Below are 20387 nucleotides of genomic sequence, written 5' to 3'. Positions count from 1 at the left end.
CCGCATGCTTCTGCTAAATCGGAAAATGGAAGGTTTTTGCCGTTGTTTTTTCTTCGCTCCGATAGTAACGGGATGTGAACGCTGGCCCAAATGTCGGTTTAACTTACCCACAAACCCCATTCGGCTTACAGTTAATCCATCGTTAGCAAACTATTCGTGCGCAACTATATTGATAGAGCTTCCAATATCAACCCCGCCGTTTTTAGCGATAGCTCCACTTAGCGCTCAGTAAAACAACTATATTTGGCAGAGTTTGCTGTTGGTTGGTTCATCTACGCTTCCAAGATAGCCCTGTAGATCGTGCCTTCGATAGAATTGCCGAACACTGTTTCGATTGTATAAACAATGTTGATTTCCTTTATTTGCTGGCCCGCTCATCTTTTTTTATTGGAACGCCCGATCAAAGGCCCTTCCGAATCAAATACAATAAATTGTAAAAGTGTGCTTCTGTTGAGCATAATTTTAAAAGCAAGAGGACTTCATATCTTCATTGCACATCAATAATGCAACCGGCAAAGGTGCAATGGGATATTTGACGATGCTTTCATTTGGTATTATGGCCCGTTGGATGAGTGCCAATGATCGTCCCAACCGGAAAGTTATTCCTGTGCACGCGGGATTGATCCGGATGGGATTTTGGATCGGTCGTATCGTGTGAAGACTGACGCCGCTACCAGTACGCCAATTTAAATTAATTTTAATTTAATTTGGCACTCTGGGCCTAATTTTAAAATATGTTTTCCCTAACCCTGACTGCGCTGTGATGCAAGTGCTGCAACCTTCGCAAATACTATTCATATAAAGCCGTTTGGTATTATTAGTGCATATTAAAGCATGTCTAAAGAGTAAGTTAAAGATGATAATGACACCAGTATTAGAACGACATTTTGACGTTCTCGACTTAGTCCATCCAGCGATACGTTTGCAGTTAAATTAGTTTTGTAGCTCCACAATCGTTGGCAGTGACAGGCAAAGTAAGTGGCTTGATTGTTGATAAGATAAAAGATAATAAAGAAAATATTACAAACCTTTCGTCCACATCCACATCACATTCACATCACATATTTTTTCCATAAAAAAGACTATTTTTGTATGTGCCTTATTTATGATTATCAATACAATGTAAATGAATTTTTCTTCACTTTCGGTAAATAATATTACCCATGTTCATCAACATGAAGATCCAAATTTTTGAATCTCAAAACTCTTTTGGACCCACATAGACATGGTAAAGGAAGTTTAAACGCATAGACAAGTTTTAATTTACCCCTATTTCAATCTGGTAAAATCTTTGTAGCAAATGTGTCTATTTGTTAATGCAGACCTTTTTTCCTCGCTACATAATTCAGTTATGTTTCTCGTTTTTCTATCCTTCCTATTTACTTACTCTCTCTAAATATCCCAGTGTTTAGTGTATGTGATTGTTATACTATTCCAAACGATCCCCAAGCTGGATCTCTTTCATTCATGCGAACTCTGGGCAGCTGTGGCTGGAGGTGCGAGTAAATGGAAATGTATGAGGTATTTTCCCATTGAGATCATCGCTTCGCACCCGACGTCAACAGTCAACAATGTGAAGGGTGAAAAAAGCACAAACTCCAATACAGACACAGCCCACCAGGAACCATCAATGGTGGGGAATCACCAAGTCCGATACAAATTGACATAGATGTAGCAACCATTCAAGCTTTGCAAGAAGTCTTTAGAAGAAATCCACAGAGCAAACCCACGTGACACATGGGCACAAAGGCCATGACGAGTGACGGCAAACGAAAAACTTTAACAGATAGTTTTGCTTCTCTGTTACTGTTTGCTGCCAGCATTGCGCTTCCGATGGGACACGGCGGGTATTTTACTCCAAGGAAAATCCAAGGAAATAAATAGAAATTCAACCATGTCCGGTCAGGAGAAAGTTTACAACATTTTCTACACTTCGTTTTTACTGATGCTGTAAGTTTTTCAAGGACTCCTCGTTGGTTTGGTTTGGTATTTCGCCCGCCCGAGTGTTGGTTGGGTCAGGACGGCCTGTGGACCACCGGCCGAAGCAGGGGGAGGTCAGTAAATAAAAGTTTGACAAAGTTTTCAGCAACAAACGCTGGTTGCTGCTTTTTGCTGGCATCATCCAAGCTTAAATCGACGCTAGAGCTAGACGCTGGCATGAGCGAACGAAAAAAGTTTGCCAACTAGTCGCAAAGCAATGTTTGTTTCTTCTGGACGTTGCACAGGAAGAGTGTAATGTTGATTGTTGTTAGTTAGTTTCCCCCCCGTATACAGTGTTGTATAGTCCGGGTTGAGTATGATAAGATGTGGATAAGCACAGCGTCTTGTACGTATCAGTCGTACAATGTGCCAGCTAAAACTTGTTCGTGCGCTTGGTCAAGAATCGCCAATTGAATGTTATCTTTTCGCTCATAAATGGATGGAATTTGTGTGAGAAAATTTTGAATGTGGATATGGGAGAACCATGTGACGAGGATCTGTTTATTTATTTTTCTTTGCAAACTTTCTTTAAAAAATCATGCATCTTTTGTGCCAACTAATAATGAATATAAATGATGTACAAAATGCTATTCAAATGTTCCTTATTCAAACATTAATTATTACATGTGTGGCGAGAAATGCAGAACGTGTCATTACTGAAGGCTGCTTAATACTCTTTTGTTTTCGATCTCCCTACAGTTGTCGTATGAATTTTCAGAAAGCTTTTAATTTTCGATTTGTCAAACAAAAGGGACACAATCTCGAGGGCAAAGCTGCACTCGACTGTTAATTGGTGTTATTATTTGATTGAACTTCGGTTGATCAGTTTTCGATTGAAATAAACCACCGTAGCATTCATTCATGCCAACATCGAAATTACATTCTGTCGACGTCCAATAAAACCTCACTAAAACCAAAAAGCAAGTGTAATTCAAGCTGCGCCCGGCATGATACTCGACGACCCGTTTCCACAAAGATCGAAAAGCGCCGGTCGGAAAAACGATCCAATTCATGATTGATACACTTGCAAATGAGAAATTCAATTTCAATTTTTCATCACCAACAACCGTACCCTTTTTCGTGTAGGTGATTCCTTCTGTTCCTTCTGTCGCCGGCACAAACCCATGCCCTCCTGGTTGCAACGCACTGCAACTGCTGTCATCGCTGCGGAACCCGACACACGTCAAACGGGGACAGAGTGGTTTTGAAAAGCGGAGGAAAGATTTGGGAATGATTCGTCGTATGCTGAACGTCGAAGAATTTGGTCATGCCGGAAAAGTATCATCAATCTGGGCCAGCTTCACTCTCCGCCTGTGAATGGAGCTTTGGACCGTACAGCCGTGCTTTTGCTACTACGGGAGCGTATCCTAGCTGTACGGTCGTACCGACTGTGGCGTTACTGCACACGTTCCCATGATACCAGTCTCGGAAAAAAAACAAACCTATCCTTAAACAGAGAACGTGTTCGTGTCCTTCATACGTCACGTTGCATCCGTCCACACGGTTCATTCATTTGTTCCCCTCAAAGCTCTCAGTCACCAGGTTCATGACAACTGAATATAGTGCCAGGACTTACAGAATGAAATGAATAAACCTCATTCGGCACACATTTTGTCTTTTCCCCTTGTTTAGCCCTTTTGAACTGCACTAGAGTGCTCTCCGGTACAGCTATCGCATCACTATCAACGAACCGGGTTGGGATTGTTATCGAGGCGGACATCAAAGCGTGAGTGAAGGTTTGCCGTTCGAAACCATCCTATGTCGATTGGAAAATTTACCATGGAAACTCAGCCTACCTGTAAAAGAATTTAATAGTATCTCATATGGAAAAGTTGGGAAGTGAGGTCCGATGCAGAGTAATAACAATATGGAGCATTCATCTGTTGCATTTTTTGGAGTTCCATGTTTCATTACTCCGTCACGAGCTTTTTGCGAATAATTTAGAGCGTCAAAAGCAATTAAATCGCATATTGAATTGAACAAAAAAAAAAAAATCCGAATCCTACCGTTACTAATTAATCAGGAAAAAGTATATCGATCCCCTACTACTTAGAATAACTTCAATACAAACTTTTCAGCCTTCTGTTTGAACTTCTAATGAACTTTACAGTCGCGGGCACCATTTATGCTCGTTATTTTTGACTTTATCTAAAGTGCTGTTCATTTAGAATTTGGTCACACATCACAAGCTGTAAAAGGACCATTCTTTAACATAGAAGTATAATTTTCACATTAAATGAATGGTCTTTTAATTGTCTTTTTTTTTACTTAAACAAGCAAAAATGTATAATTCTAATGTATTAGCTTTCACACAACCGATTTAGCAAATGCATCAGCCATTTTTTTCCACTAATGTGCCAATTGTGAGGCTGTTTTGGTGGTTTGGCCTGTCTTTTTCAATTTTCTTTTCATTATCGCCCAATATTGTTCTATCGGTCGGAATTCTGGACAGTTCGGTGGGTTCAAATGCTTGCCGATGACGTCCACGTTGTTATTGGGGTGCCATCGTACTACATCCCTACTGTAGTGACAGCTTACTAAATCTGGCCAGAACTTTACTGGGCCTTTGTGAGCCTTTATGAAAGGCAAAACACACTGTTCCAGACACTGTTCTTTGTAAACTATTCAGTTCATAGCTTTGTAAACTATTCAGTTCATTCCACAGCTGCAGAAGGCTTGCCATACCATAAATTTGCGGGCAAATTTGTCGGCAAAAACGAACTAACATTTATCAGGAGACATCATTCCGAGCTGTAGTATCATATAATTTTTGAGCCAGGAACCTGTCTGAAATTCATTTTCATGTACGTTTCGTCATCCCTGAGAATGCAGCCCGTGTACCTCGGCAAAACTTGGTTATTCTATTTTTGGGCGCGTGTTTTTGCGATTAAATTTTGCTTCAGGGTTCTGTTGGGTTGCTTTGATGCATGAAAAGAGCGGTAGTCTGCTCTTAACCGGATTCTTTTGACGGTATTTATGCTGGAACCGTATTATTTTTTGCAACTTCCCCATCGGAAAGTCCAAAGTAAGCTTTCAGCGTCTTCGACACCTTCCCGTTCAGTTTACGATCCACTGTTTCTGATCGACGATTTTGTTGGACCTTTCTAGTAGTACTTTGACACTCCCGAAACCGTTCTAATACACATCCAACTGTAGAAGCGGCGATTTTTTCTCCTGGACCAAGTTGGATTTTCTAAGTGGGTGTGCACAATTAATTTACGACGTTCTAGTTCTGTTCCGTTTCAATTGAAACGGAGTGAGTTCGTTCCCGCACTGCCATCCTTATAGTGTGCCCATTCCTAATGCGCGCCCATCACTACCGCGTCCCGATGACGCTGGGAGTATGTATGGTGGCAGGCGAGGAGAATAATTTGGTCCTTCGAATAAAGTGAAGCTTCAACTCACCCTGCCTGAGTTGTAAGAGAAGTAAAGAAATCAAACAAGTTCCATCGTCAAAAACAACTGCAAACTTGCACGGACTTCCAAAAACTAATGCACTACTTGGATGAGTGCTCCAATACCTACACATAAATGTCAAAAAGTTCCATATAGCACCACTGGTGGCGCTACTGTACGTAAAATTGTCTGACCGAATTCTAAATGAACAGCGCTTTACAATGGAGATGTTAATTTAAATGCACGATTGGCTATATCCGATGGAAGCGTCACTCGACAGTATGCCTACAGCTCGGACGAACCATAGAGCGACGCTGTCTGTCTTGTTTCAGCTTTGGTCCTTTTGTGTTTCAATTACCCGTGTTTCAGCCAGCGTTAATGCAAGTCCTCGTTCAACCTAAAATGCGATTCCAGAAAAGCGTATCCAGTGAAGGACGAAGCTTTTAGTTAATATAGTCATTCATTACATTCAACAAGTTTGAGCGATGTTTTCCATCCTTGAACAACATACTATTTCAAACACTGTGCAATGCACCGTTCCCAATTTTATGCAGTGTATTGGTTAATGAGTGCTACCGACACTTGGCGTTTCGTGATAAATCATCATCATCATCGGTGGAACAATGGTGGGTAGCGTTAAGCACCGATCATGCAAAACAGTGCTAGCTGTGGAGCAAATTGTGCCCCGTTTTGCCCGACGGTTGCCGATTCATTTTCCCATAAATTTTAATTATCTACAACATGTTATTAAAATAATCACGAACCCCCGGTCCCGGTGTGGGTCGATGATATCCTGGCGCGTACGAAATGCGTATCCGTACTTCCGTTCAGGCAGCAAGGGGACCTTCCGACGAAAGGTAAGGGGACGCGAATGCGAAACGCAGCGAGAGCTTTCATTTGACGTTTTCCACCGTTGTCGTTTAGCACCTGTTTTACGATGTGCTCACCTATCGGCTTAGGTTAGCAAACTATTGCGCCGGAGAGTGGGACTGCCTGCTGGTGTGATCGATAGTTAAATGCGTTCGAACCACGAACGGGGTTCTATTCGGGACATGCGACCACAAAGCTCGTCATGGGAGAATAGAGGGCAATGTAAAACAAAGGATGTAAATGTATTTATTAGTCAGGTGTTTTGCTCGTTCCGGAGTTTTAGATGGCAGCAAGTGCAGTGTTCGTTTGACAAGTGTTCGAAATAGTTTGATTTAATATAAATTTTCACCCACAACTGTTGCTGTATTATTCTGTCTTTGTAGTGAACGTAAATTTGATTTAAACACGCTGCACTTTCGGGCGTGCGTTCCATTATCCGTGGTTGAATTAACCGTCCCAACGGAACCTTTCCAACGCTTTCCAAATGAAGTGCAAATCTAGCACAATCCGCACTCCGCAACGTACTCTGTGACCCACCGGGTTTCAAAACATTTTCTTTGCCATTAAACAATCTGCAACTTTCTCACGATCCCGGCACTAACATTCGCTGCAAAAGACAATCAGAAAATCTCATTAAGCCACTTCTTTCCAACGGTAAACCATATTATCGAAACATTACATGGTGATTAAACTTTCCATTCTCCCTGGCGACCCTGGCGTCTGGACTGGTACGAACCACCGTCCCTGTCTCTCCTCCCAACGATACTTCATCATCATCATCGTTCCCACCGTGCACCGTCGTCGCAATGGGTGTTTGAGGTGAAGGTGTTTGAAAACAGTGCTCCGTTTGCCAATGCCAGGAGCCTGCCTGCGAGAGTCAGCATTCCCAAAGCCGCAACCGGCGAACGTTCATCTGCATCGGGGCATCGCGGGCTTACAATCCATGCGATCATTGTTTTTCGGCGGCGAGAAAGGAATTAGCACCAAATGGGAAAGTGTGTGCAGGGGAAAACGAAGTCGTAAGCGCTAAAATAAACTTTTGCACCATTTCCCCCCTTTTGCACCACCATTGGTGTGGATCCATTTTCTCCAGATATTTCTCAAACTCACGCAAAAGCAACGCAAAACCAAAAAAAAAAAAGCGTAAAGCAGGAGCGAAAATATCATAAACCCTCCGAAATGTCGTATGCAGAGCTATTTTATTTTCCATCGCTTCTCATTCAGGGACGTTTTTCTTTATGCTCAGTTTTGCGCGAGCGTCGTCGTTATTTGAATTGTGATTATGTGCTTTGTGTACCGCGAACTGGGGACTCATTTTTCTTCCCATCGTCTTTGCCAAGCGGCTGTGTGCGTGAAAAATGCACGACCAGTGTACTGCTTTCACTGAACGGCTCTCAATCCCGACGGCAAAGCTTTATTAATCCAAACCTGCAACCGTTGCTTGCGAGCGAAAGCTCTGACACACGTGGGATGGTGGTACGAAGGTGGTAGTGTAATGAAGACATATTCTGCAAATTTAAACTAGCATTAACATTGAATTTTTCTTTTCCTTTACTTTGGGAAAAACTCATCGTTACCGAGGGTAAATACCCGTTTAAATGAGTTGGCTGTTGATAACAATTGATTTTCAAGCTGAAAGGTGTGTACAGAACTATGGGAACGATCGCGCATTGTGCGGTGTATTCTGGTCCTTAATTATATCATTTGCTTCATTCACCAACATTACCAAATAGTTTCAATTTTGTGATTTTGAATACAGAATTAATATTTTTGACACAAAATCTCGTTCTGAAAAACTGAAATCAATCTGACGCTAGAATACTGCTAGTAGCTCGTTTAATAGTACGACACAAACCCTTCATTACAAAGTTCTTAATTTTTATGCATAGTTTAAGCTAAGGTTTCTGTTATAGCTTCCTGAGCTATTTGTTGCCATAAACACCATAAATTAGTTGAACCTCAGTGGTTTGGTCTGTTTTATTTAGTTTATCCGTTAGGTGGCCCTTCAATAGTTGAGTTCAGTGGCGGGTTTAACGGTAAGCAAACTAAGCAAATGCGGGGTGCCTCGAACTGAAGGGGGCCCTGAGCTGAGACAGGCCGAAAGTTGAGGATTTACCTTTTTCAGGAAGCGGGTTAAGCAAAAATTGGAGTAAGCAAGCTACGGGTATGCAGGTAAAACCCAAGATAATTTTATAAGACAAAGTCTACTGATCTACTCTTCTATGCTCCGATCTTGGGCTAGACCATTCTTCGGCAGGAGGCAAGCAAAAAATCAAATTACAGATCAGATCAGATCGTTGTGTGCACATGTGTGCACATCTAAATACAACGCAACCCTAAAACAGTCTTTGTGTACCCTGCGCAAACCATTCCCTTAACCTTGTAGGCAATTTTGCAGCTCAAAACTGTGCTAGTGCCGTGAAATATTTTATTTTCATTCAAAACTTATATACATGTCTTTCTTCTTCCACACACCGTTGGAACAAATGACAAAACAAATTTAAAAACTGTAAAACTCAACCAAATAACTTTTAAAAGAATTTCTGATACAAGGTGGACAGCAAGAGCAGACGCTGTAAATGCTTTTTTTCGAGGTTTTAATGAGACAAAAGAAACATTAAAGAAACTTTCAAGTGACAATTATGAAAAACAATCAACAAAGTTGGAAGCAAAGTCGTTACCTAAAAAAATGTATAAATATGATACTGCATTGTTAACAATAATATTATGGAATACAATTCTACACCGTATTTTTGCTCAATTGCTCAACTCTTTAGGCATATTTATCGATGAATTGAGAAATGACTTTGAAACGGTTGTAAAGCAATCAACCGAACTTAGTAGGTTGCTATTTGAAGCGATGGATACTGACGATGAGAGGAAACGAAAAAGAACAAAGCAATTAATGACGAATGATAACATGATTGAAGAATTGAAAAAATACAGCAAAAGATAAATTTAAAATAAACACATTCTATGTAATTTGTGATCACATAAAAGCTGAGTTAATTGATCGAGCCAAAAAGTACGATTATGTTTTAGAACCCTTCAGTGCATTATTTGATTGAAATATAAATATTCAACGCAGATCCCAGTCGTTGGAATCGTTAAAAAGAACTTATAATGATGATATTGATGTATAAATGATAGGTGACAGGTGAACGTTACTTACATTTCATGATAGATAAGGACACAATTCAAAGTTCAGAACTCTGAACAGCCAGGAAATGCATCAAATACACAAGACAAATGTCACGCACTTTCCTAAATATTGAGATATTATTGAAAATTTTCTTAACCATCCCAATGTCAAATGCTTCAGCGGAAAGATCGTTCTCCACTTTAAAACGTGTTAAATCATATTTTAGGAATACACTAGAAGCAGAAAAGCTAAACAATTTAGCACTTTTGTATGTAGAGCAAGATTTATTCAATCAACTAGATACAGAGAAAATGATTCAGGAACTCGCCATTAGCAAAGTCAGGCGCAAAAATATGTAGCTCATGCTTATAGAAAAGAGTAATATTTGTAACATAATTAAATACAGTTGCAAATGAACTCCAAAAAGTCTAGAATCAAATTTTATGCTTTTCCTTTAAACGCAAATTTAAACTTAAACAAAAAAACAATAAGTTTAACTAAAATGGAATATTTGAATTAAATTAAGGAAAAAAATGAACTACAGGTATTTTCCATCTTTTTCAAATAAAACGTGAGATATATTTAATAAAAATAGTATTTTTAATAGGGGCCCTAAATCTATTGTTGCTCAGGGCCTTCGCACTCCTTAAAAACGCCACTGGTTGAATCGCATGCCTGCCAACAAGGTTGTCAATGCATACGAATGTAAAATAAAAAACATGATTTTTTCTTTGTAAAATCTTCTTGTTTGATAAGTGTACCCTTCTTATGCTCATTCAGTTAATCTCTTAGGTAGGTTTTGAACCCAACTGTCTAGTATGAGCGCTGACTAGTTGCTACGGGTTCATATTCCTAGCAATTGAGGGTTAACCATTCTCGTATTTAGTTAGACTATTTATAGCCCTCGCTGAAGGTAATACAAAATTTCCCGACACACAGTATGAGGAATTTTTCATATTTAAAACGTTAACCATTCACCACCTGAAAAATGTACAGAACAATTATCAGTCCAGAATCGAGGAAACATTAGTGCCGATAAGCTGAACATCATTAAAGTGCACAATGATTAAAACAGTTCCGTTGAAGTAAATTATTAGACCTCCACTCGAATGCATTAGCTACAGTTTATCCTGCACCAAGCACAAGCACGGTTACGGGTGAGCAAAAGGAAAGAACCAACAAAAAAACAGAGCTAACAAAAATTTACATTCCGTTATGCTCTCGCTGTCTGTCCCACGTTGTTGCCCCGTGATTATCGTTCCGTGTCCGCACAGTCATCTACGCCATTGTTCCCTCGTGAACAATTACAGTTACATCGAATGGTGCGAGAAAAAATTGTGTAAGAAAAAAAAAGGGAACTTCGTGCGGCTTGTGACACGGCCTGTCGGCATATTGCCAGCTCCAGGCAGGATAGCAACCAAGCTTTGGAATGAATGAAAAAAAATTGCAATATTAATTACAGACATAAAGCGCGGTACGACCATATTGCAGAGGACAAAAAGTTTCTATCCCAGGTGTGTATGCTGTGCGCGTATGCGTGCGGGTGTGGAAATGTAGTGGAAATGGCAGAATGGAAACCTCAACCCGAGGGAATAATTATCATGTTATTCAACCGCACAAAACCCTGGGTGGCCTGGGAAATGTTTTAAATAAGTTTTTAGATTCAGAAATAGCTAAGCATATTCTTTGGAACTACATGAAGCCCGTTGTATTCTTCGTACGATCATTTGCATCGCATAATATGCACACATTAGTGATGATTAATTTCCAGAATCTCGCCAACTGATAAATCCAATCACTGAGTCTCGCGTAATATAAGCATCCTCTAACGCGGATTTATCCGAAATTAACATTTTGTGGGAAAACACTGCATGCACACCTTCCGTTTTTCCACCCTCTTGCGTTCGCCACGTAAAAGTTCACGAGTATTGCCCCTCGTCACGTCACGATTAATACACTTCCGACCGATTGTAGCTTGCGGACAGAAAAAAAACAACAACCAAACTAAACGATGCTGCAAGGATTCCAAAGCACGGCAAACTAGATTGTCCTGCCCACTAGATCGCACTCATGGAAGTAATCGGCAGCATTAATGAATGTGTCAAATGTAATCGCGTTGGGTCGCTCTTTATGCTTGCAAATTCTGTCTGACAAGTGCGTAATTCGATTAGTGGCGATCGATGCCTTCAGCAACATATTTTTGGTGTGGATGTATGTGTGTGTATGTTTTTTGTGTTTCGTTTTCTGGAAATCGATTTATAAGTTGATAGTCGACTTTGCTGTTTTATTTCCTCGCCAACGATTGACACGCGTTACCATTTCGCTCACGTTCCGTGTTCATCTATAACTTTTATCGAGCCTACAGCGCAACATCGATCGTGGCGACTACGCTCGGTCTATCGCCTACCTGCGCCCCGCAACGCAATCGGTAATTGATTTCATTTGCTGCGAAGGAGAACAGTTTTCGCCATAGGCCATGGTCCGGTTTTGCGGCAGGTCACGATTTCGACCGGTCGACCAAATCTTAGCGAACCGCCAATGTGAAATTAACCATCGTTAAAGTAGTACGTGAGCGCAAAACTCCGGCTTTGGAATGATTTAATTAGCCCTCAGACCATGGTGTTAGGTCATGGTTTGGCAGCCAGGGGGAATCGGGAAAAGACGAATAAGAATAAATTATTAATTATTCCCATACCGAACGAAATACTTTTTACGCAATCATTTACTGTGCAGCAATGTTTTTTTTTCGGAGTATTTTTGTTTGTAGTTGGTTTTACGGTTGCAATTAATTCGTTAGTAAATCTGTACTTTACTTTACCCAATATTGTTACTATTGTTCGTTTACTGTTTCTTTATAGGGAGTACCAGCAACAGTAAGGCCAGCTCCGTACCAAGTAATGGACTGGTGCCCCGCTTTATCTCACGAGGCCATACATACCGAGCGGTAGTCGGCGACACGTTGGTGCTACCATGTGAAGTAGAAAATTTGGGTGAGTAATAATATTAAGATTAATATTTCCGAAGGGAAGGAAACTAGATTGCTGTATTGTATTGATTGATTTTATTTATTGGGGGAGTATAAGGAACACCACAACTTGTATATTGTATTTTTTAAATCTTAATATTCATTCATACATCTACTGTACGCACAAAATCTTTGGCGTATGTCATGTACAATTCGGAAGGGTTTGTTTTTCTGTTGCAACTCAAACTCCAGACAATGCTGCGGCATAAATTAGCAGCTCTGTCAACGAGTTATTACAGCTGTCGTTTGATGTTTGTACCTGGTGAGAACCTTCAGCCCATTCTAATCAGGCAACCCATCACCAAGGATCACTCGGTAGGGCTGAGTGGAGAGGAGGGCAACCATTGTTGGAGAATTCCCTTGCTTAAAGTTGAACGTTTTTCTCCTCTGGAAATCACAATAAATTATCAGAGAGCCACGATTAATTGCAGGCAATGTAGCAAAATGGCGCTGAAAGCGATGGAAGCAACGAGGGATAGGGGCGGTTCAGCGTAGAGAGTTTTGTTAAGCCCACATCAATTAGAGAGCTGTTCTTCCCGAACTTTGATTTGATTAATGAAATGGGCTGAAATTATCCGTTAAATTTGCTATTAATTCTATCTCTAGCGAGTGGTGATTGGTATGGAAAATTATAAAAGGATTAAAAGAAACTGACTAATCACGTGCCAGGTGGTGCGTTTTTTTGGAGGTAATAAAGCAACTTGCTGTGATCGTGATAATTATAACTAGGGAAGTGTATAAACTCACTGTAATATGTATGTAGGAAATATAAGATATATAGAGCTTTATTAAGAAAAAAATATTGTTCCAAAGTTCTAATGTTCTAATCCACGTGTTCTTGATCACGCCCCGAACGTGACTGACTGCGATCGTTTTCCTTTCTCCCCCAATTAACATTTTACTCATTAGCCCAAGTAGCATTCCCTCATCGTCTCACGTAACACAGGGTGTACCAATTGGCACCCATCTCACATGTAGTTGCTTGAAATGTCCAATATTACGAAATTTATTTTACATTTTCGAAAGGGTAAAACATTATCACTACTTCAACCAGAGTGAGAGCGCTCACGCGATTAATTATGATCGTTCCGAGCTTTATCAAACATTCTACAAATAAATATCGATGGGGTCGCCTGGTGGCCCACGACGACATCGTGACAATGCACAACAAAAATATTCATTGAAGCATTCCAGCACTGACAATACTAACGACAAACCATCTTAAAACGGTACAAACTGCCACTGCGGCACACCGGACGTGGGCCAATCTGTTTACATTCGATTTTGATTTATGCCTTATGTCATCCTGGTCGTCCCACAACTGTCCTTACGCTCGGCCCTGCTGGTATGTAGGTTTGTGACACAACACACAATACAGAGCGTTGAGCGTTTTTTTTCCAACAAGTGTAAGTTAATGGAGCCGGATGAAATACGGAAACGCACGGTGATATTTATGCACGGTCGGTGATGGATGGTTCACAAAGGGACAAAACACACACACACACTCGCACAGGAAGGGCCTTGTTTCGAGGACATTTTTCGGAAGTCAAGCGTATGCTCTGACTTCTCACTTTTTTGCTCGATGCGGACGGCTTTGGCGTGGACGTGGAACAGAGCCCAGTAAGCCTAGCCGGTTTATGTACCCGCTGATTTGAGGTTGAATACAGCAACTCATCAAACGCTCATCATTCATCATTCCGGAACCGTTTTTGCCATATTGCACAGCCTCCAACGTCCATCCTTTTGCAGTGGTGCAAATGGTCTTAAGCTTTACTGTTTAAAGCCATTCTCATTTACGTTGTTTCTTCGAAACAATGGCGTTGATCAACCCGGGCACAGAGATGGTGACAAAGACGATAGATCTAGACAAACTTTTGTTTTTAATTTATGAAGAAGAGCCAGGCCGTATCGCTTGCATTTATTGAAATCTTATCCTTAAGTAGAATTCACATTAGTTTGGAAACATTTCCTCTTCTGAACAGTGAAAAGGCACCTTATCTCAGAGAATCTTTTTGTATTGTATTAATGAAGAAACTTTTGGCTTACTTGACATTAATTTATTTTTTTTAGTTTTTATTTTTAAAATAGTCCATCCGAGCCGCAAAAAGTTATTATAAATACTTGTTAGTATCAGTGTAGGGTCAATCCCCTTGAAGGCCCACGGCGGAATTTTTAAAGGCGGGCCTATAATTTTGCTACGGCACTTTCAGTGTTAGGGAGGTGTACCTCAAATACAATTTAACAACACCTCAGAGTTCTGTTGCGTAGCCCTGTAAACGGGCCTAGTAAGCTAGTCTATATATAAACGTCTGTATGCGCTAAGGAAAACCATAACGCCACTACTTGGATTACATTTTCTACGATTTACGTACATTTACGATTCCTGATTAGTCCAACGCCTTCTACGATTTTTCGCCCAAGGTACAGTTTTCAATCGGTTTACTTCACGGTAACAATCAGAGAAATTTCGTAGAATCCTTTTTCTTTTCATGTTGATGTTTTAGGCGATGAACAACACAATTGTTTTCAGATTTGCGATACCAGAAAAACATGTTTTTCAAGAGGTGACACCTGTAGTGTGGAATAAATTTTTCTCGACTAACGGGAAAATTAGTGTACTGTCGGCAATATCGTTTATACTTTAAAGTCACAAAGTCGTTATTCTTCTCTGCGTTTAATTTATCACATAGAAACAAATGTTTTATATAATCCAGGAAGATAGTTTGAATCAATTTTATTAATGTTTTTTGCTATAAACTAACTCTACTGTTAAATTTTCAAAAATCGCACAATCGGTACACATTTTTTGGGACCTCCAACACGGCGAGGCCCTAGGCGACCGCCTACTCCGCCTACCGTTTGATCCGCCGCTGATTAGTATAAATATTTTTAATCTACGAGTAGAAAAAAACAGTAAGAAACAGAGCAATGAATGTGAGCATAAATGTTCCTTTACGATCAAAACTCTTTACCGCTAATTTCAATACTTATATAACGAAAATGAGTTTTATTCTATTGTTTCTGAGTCAATCAGAAAAAAACAATTCTTGTGAAAGTTTTTTTTGTTTCGCGCTTGCTTAGCTTGCGCTTGTGTTGTATCATTTGGATGAACTAACAATTTAAAATACACCAAACACAATTTTTCAATGCTTTTTTATAAAACAATTAATGTTGCATTGTGATGTTCTTGTTTCAAAACATGATCGTTTTCAAAATGATTGGTTTCACATACCTTTTACATTGCTTGAACCACCCATCACAAATTTCATCACAAACTTGAACAAAGCGTTCAGCAAAGAAGAGTATTTCCACCGCTCGTTTCCGCGCGGAAAAAGCGGAAAAAAGTAATTGAACTCCTATTTAATCATGCCACCGCATCGTGCTGTAAGAACAGGACAGCGTGGTATGCAATCGTGTGCCATGTCGGTATCATACTAATTACCCACCCATGACCCCCCCTCCATTGCAAGAGCGCACTGTTTTTATGTCGGTGCGCTTCACTCCCGCACAATGGCAACAGAAAGCTGCGAGTAGATGAGTAAGGCCACTTTCATCACGATTGCAGCAGTAATCAAATGTATGAGAACCACACCATAATTAGCGAGAGCGTAATGATTAATTATCCTCTTGCTGTGTTTCGCACGGCTTCATTGTTTTTCGCTTTTGCTTTCGAGTGAACTGCAGTAAGAAAACCGTCACCACCACCACCGCCGGATAGAGGCGCAGAGTGTACACTTTAGCCAACTGCAATTAAAACACTGTTACTTACACTGTTGACTGGCCGACTGAAAGGTTTAAAAACAGTACTTGGAGTGCACTTCATTTGTGGCCGCCTTCACCACCACCACCACCACCGCCTGAAACGGAACAGCGCCACGACAGCGAGAGAAGCAATGGAAATGACTGACAAAAATTGTAATGCAATCAAACGTCATGAATAATCAATGCTATCAGTTTCGGTTCGGAGATCGATTGTTTTTATCAGCCGCTCCACCTTCCGCTCCACGATGAACCGAAAGGTGATGGGTCAATTGATTAACTTTTTCATCCTGTGCCCCACCCATCGCATGTAGCCTTTCCAACCACGGTCGGTGGTAGTTCTTTGTGGTAGGACAATTTTGTATCCCCTTTGGCAGTATCGTTTTCCGCGAAACGGACATTTCATTTCATTCCAACAGATTCCCTCCATTTTGCTCGATGCTGCACAAGTTGTTGCTATTGTTTTGCTGAGAAGTTTTTTTTTTGTTTTTTCGTTCTGTGGCTGAGTATTGTTTGTACGTTCGCTACTGTGTTCGCTCAATCCTGCGTGCTACTGCTCCACTGCAACTAGCCCATACATCAAAGCATCGGCACGTAGCGACCAAATTCCGCTCCATTAATTCGTTTTACTGCGATTTGGCTCTGGTTTTCCTTGGATTCATTTGCATCACACAAATGGGAAAGCAGAATGGGGAACACCCCCTGGGGATGGTAGGACGGTACGGGGTCATGTTTGAACCGGTGTGTTCAGGCGAAGAGCAAGAGATGTATTGCAAAACGAGTGATTTTTATTATTCCTTTCTAACGCTGCCAACAGTGTGCATTCGTTTGTGGTGTGCAGGAAGCTTTTTTTTTTGTTCCTGCCAACGCTCTTTATTTAATGTAATTTTTTGCTCCTTTCTGGCAAAGTATGCATTTCCCTTCGAGGTACAGTTCCCTTCGCCGTGTAGCTGGAGTTGGTGCAGTTAAATAAAAACCGAATAGAATTTTCACATTTTTTAGCAAACCAAAAAAAAAACACGCAAATTCCGCTTTGTTCGGGAGCACTTTGGAACAGTTTAACCAATTGCATTAGTTATACGCTGCTGTGGGTCGTTGGGCTAGCTCTCGTTTGGTTTCATTTATCCCATCAAAGTGTTGTATCTCTGTATATCCCGCAATCCGGCGTACTGTTTCGTATCAAGCGTAACCTATTTCCAAACAGTAGTACGTGAGCAATATTTATGCGCATGAGGGAGAAGCTCAGCTGAAGAAAAACTAATGTTTGAAAAAAAAATGGCTAAATATCCTGTTTTTTTTAATTCCACATCCACAGTACGATATTACCGCCGAGAATGTGTACGAAACGGAGTTTTGCAGTGTTATATTTTACCCACTCGCCCTGATTCATCTAAGTGAATAACCTTCGTTTGTTTGTATTATACTTTCCATTGCTCCATTCAACTTTCTCGGTTAGACGTAAGTGGTTAATAATTTGTTCAAACCACCCGATTTTGCGATTTGAAAATGTTGTGTGAATCCGAAAAGAAAGAAAAAAATTGCATTTTAAGTTCAATTTGCTTCAGTTATTCTTCCAGCTTTGCTTATTCCAGCAGCTATTGTGGATATAACAAACCAAGGTCTGTGTAGGATAGAGGTCGAGTAATATAGAGCGAGTTGACAAGTAGCCAAAAGTTCGTTACACTTGATTTGACGTTTGGACGTCCTTTTCCATCCAAATGTTTTGTGTGTAGTTGTGTTGATTAATCGGGATATAGTAAACAAGTAGGCTAGACGCAAGGAATCTTACACGGGCGACCAAACGTCAAATGAAATCCAAAATGGCGAACCCCTATCTTGGCTATTACTCGACCTCTATCTTACACAGACCTTGTAACAAACTCTTAACAAAACAACTTGCAAGCGTTACTATTTGTAATTTTGATGTAAACACTTTCTGAAACTGGAATAAGTTTTTCTACTTTTTTTAGTTTTTATCACACGTGGAAACTGTACAAAATTAAAGCATCAACTGCAACAGTACTATTAGATCTAATCGATTATTGTGATTAAAAAATAGACGATTAAGTCCAATTCACATGCCATGTATTTCTAGTGTAAATAATTTCAACCTATTCGATCGAAGAATTATCTTACTTTGTTTCATCAATACATTTCGTCTCGCGGGTCATTTGCCCGTTGCCTATGCATTCACCTAATCGCTGTCGCACAAGCTGCAGCCACAATTTCCCATTTCCATCACGTAACGGAAATGGTTTCACAGCAACCATCGTTAAATACAGCCGCAAGTTGCATGCACACCGACATCGAGATGTCCGTCCTGTCTGCAAAAACGATCACTTACTTCCGTGTTCTCACCTACCATAACCACGCTTGGTTATGAATCGTTTCGCCCGAAAAACCAAACCACTGGGACGGAAAGCTCAGCAGCCTCTGCACTGCATGGACAGATTGTTGACAATCGAGCAACAGTAAATGTTGCTTTTTGCAGCAAAACAAAAAAATCCAGGTCTTCTTCTGATGGGTGCGTATGTGTGTGTGTGTGTGTGTCGATAGTATTTGGCCCGGTCAGCGTAGCACACGAGGCACGAGGCCACAACTAGACACCAAATTGTACTCCTAAGTGGTTGGGTCTTGGAAAATGGGATCATATATTTCCGTTGGCCCTTTATTCTCGCGGGTTGTACGGATCCATGGACCGTTCATCCGGTGCACAATGGACGTGCGCACGAAAGTGGACGATCCTTCTCGCGATGCCCAAAATCACGCTTTGTCGCTATTGAAACAACAGGTACGGGATACGATAAGCCGCTTTTTTACTGAGCTTTGTGAATCCGTCCGACGTGATTCTGCACGGGACAGATACTAACGTTGCACCAAATGCTTTTTTGCTCTCTTTTGTTTCGGTGTATTGAAGCATCACGTCAAACGCGAATTTGAATGCATTTATCGGATGGGTATGGGGATACCCACCGGTTGAAATGGATCATTAATCATGCGTACTCACACACACACACAAAACAATCCAAAAGCAATGTCTATTGCTGGCTCATGGTTTCAAAGTATGCTGTGATTAAATTTTGAGGCATGTATCGTTAATTGTTTTCATATTCTCTCTTGTGGTTAATTTATAGAAGATAAACAACCGGGTGAGCATCGTGTAACACTAAGGATAATCTAAATATTAAGAAGATAAAAACTTCACAACCTGCAATCAACGGGATTCTTTAAGCCATATTGAAAAAAAAACATCGCTTAGTTTTATTTATTTATGAGATATTTGTCGATTACATTAAAAACCAACGAAACGAAAAGAATAATTGTTGGAATAATTAAAACTGTCGGTAAAGGTCGGTTTCTTGAAGAAATTTTAAAATATTCGCTTGGTTCGATTGTACATCTTTCCAAGCTTCCGTGGATGGTTTGATTTGTCTTAAGGCGCCCAAGTTATCATATCTTGCTTTGCGATCTCTGTGTTATCACAGTTTGGTTCTTCGCGTGCTTTGTTTGCTAATTGGTCAGCTAACTCGTTCCCCCTGATTCCTATGTGACTTGGCACCCAGCAGAAGGTCACATTAGCATTGGTTTTAAGATCTTCAAGTCGTTGCGTTCAAGTGGGTTGTGCGCTTTTCCGCTTTCCTGTGCTTTCAACACGCGAAGACTATCGGTGAATATAACATTTGGTTTCGAGAGCTTGGTGTTTTCTTCAGCTGCTATGAGAATAGCAAACGCTGCAGCGGAGCAGATTGAGGTGTTGTTAGGGAGTTTTATTGAACATTGGCAAGAGGTAGAGTAGATACCGCAGCCAGCACTGTCTTTTTTGACTGAACCATCGGTGAATATGTGGTGGTGAAACTTATATTTATTGTTGGTAATCTGATTGTAAGAATGATGAATTATGGATTTTTTAGCTTGATTACGGCACTTGTAATATAAGTTCAGTTCTATTATGGGTGGTTGAGAGAGCCATGAGCGAGTCCCAAATCTAGTTTGTTTTATGGTTTCCGGTAATTTTTGATCTGTTAGTTCGTTGCAGTCAAGTTTGATTCACATTTGAAGTCTTTTTCTAACATTCTAGCTGCCTATAGCTACTAGTTTTATGGAGATGATGAAATTCCGTGGAAGTTGACCACTTTCACAAGGAAGTGATTCAATTGGGCTGGTAACGAATGCACCTGTAGTGCATCTAAGATGAAGCTTTGTAGACCATCCAAA

The 20387-nt window shown here is 40.5% G+C and overlaps 1 protein-coding gene across 1 annotated transcript in view; it reads left to right on the top strand.

Annotated features, from left to right (window-relative positions):
• Nucleotides 1-20387, top strand: part of LOC128299486 (protein amalgam) — a 198420-nt gene that overhangs the window by 112746 nt on the left and 65287 nt on the right. Inside the window, exon 2 of the mRNA XM_053035470.1 lies at nucleotides 12247-12378. Within this exon, the coding sequence (XP_052891430.1) occupies nucleotides 12247-12378 (132 nt within the window). The remainder of the gene's footprint in view (nucleotides 1-12246; nucleotides 12379-20387) is intronic.

This window comes from Anopheles moucheti, chromosome 2 (genome assembly GCF_943734755.1).
Source record: "Anopheles moucheti chromosome 2, idAnoMoucSN_F20_07, whole genome shotgun sequence".
Taxonomy (NCBI): Eukaryota; Metazoa; Arthropoda; class Insecta; order Diptera; family Culicidae; genus Anopheles; species Anopheles moucheti.
The sequence above is the reverse complement of the archived record's forward strand: the minus strand, read 5'-3'. Positions and strand labels throughout refer to the sequence as shown.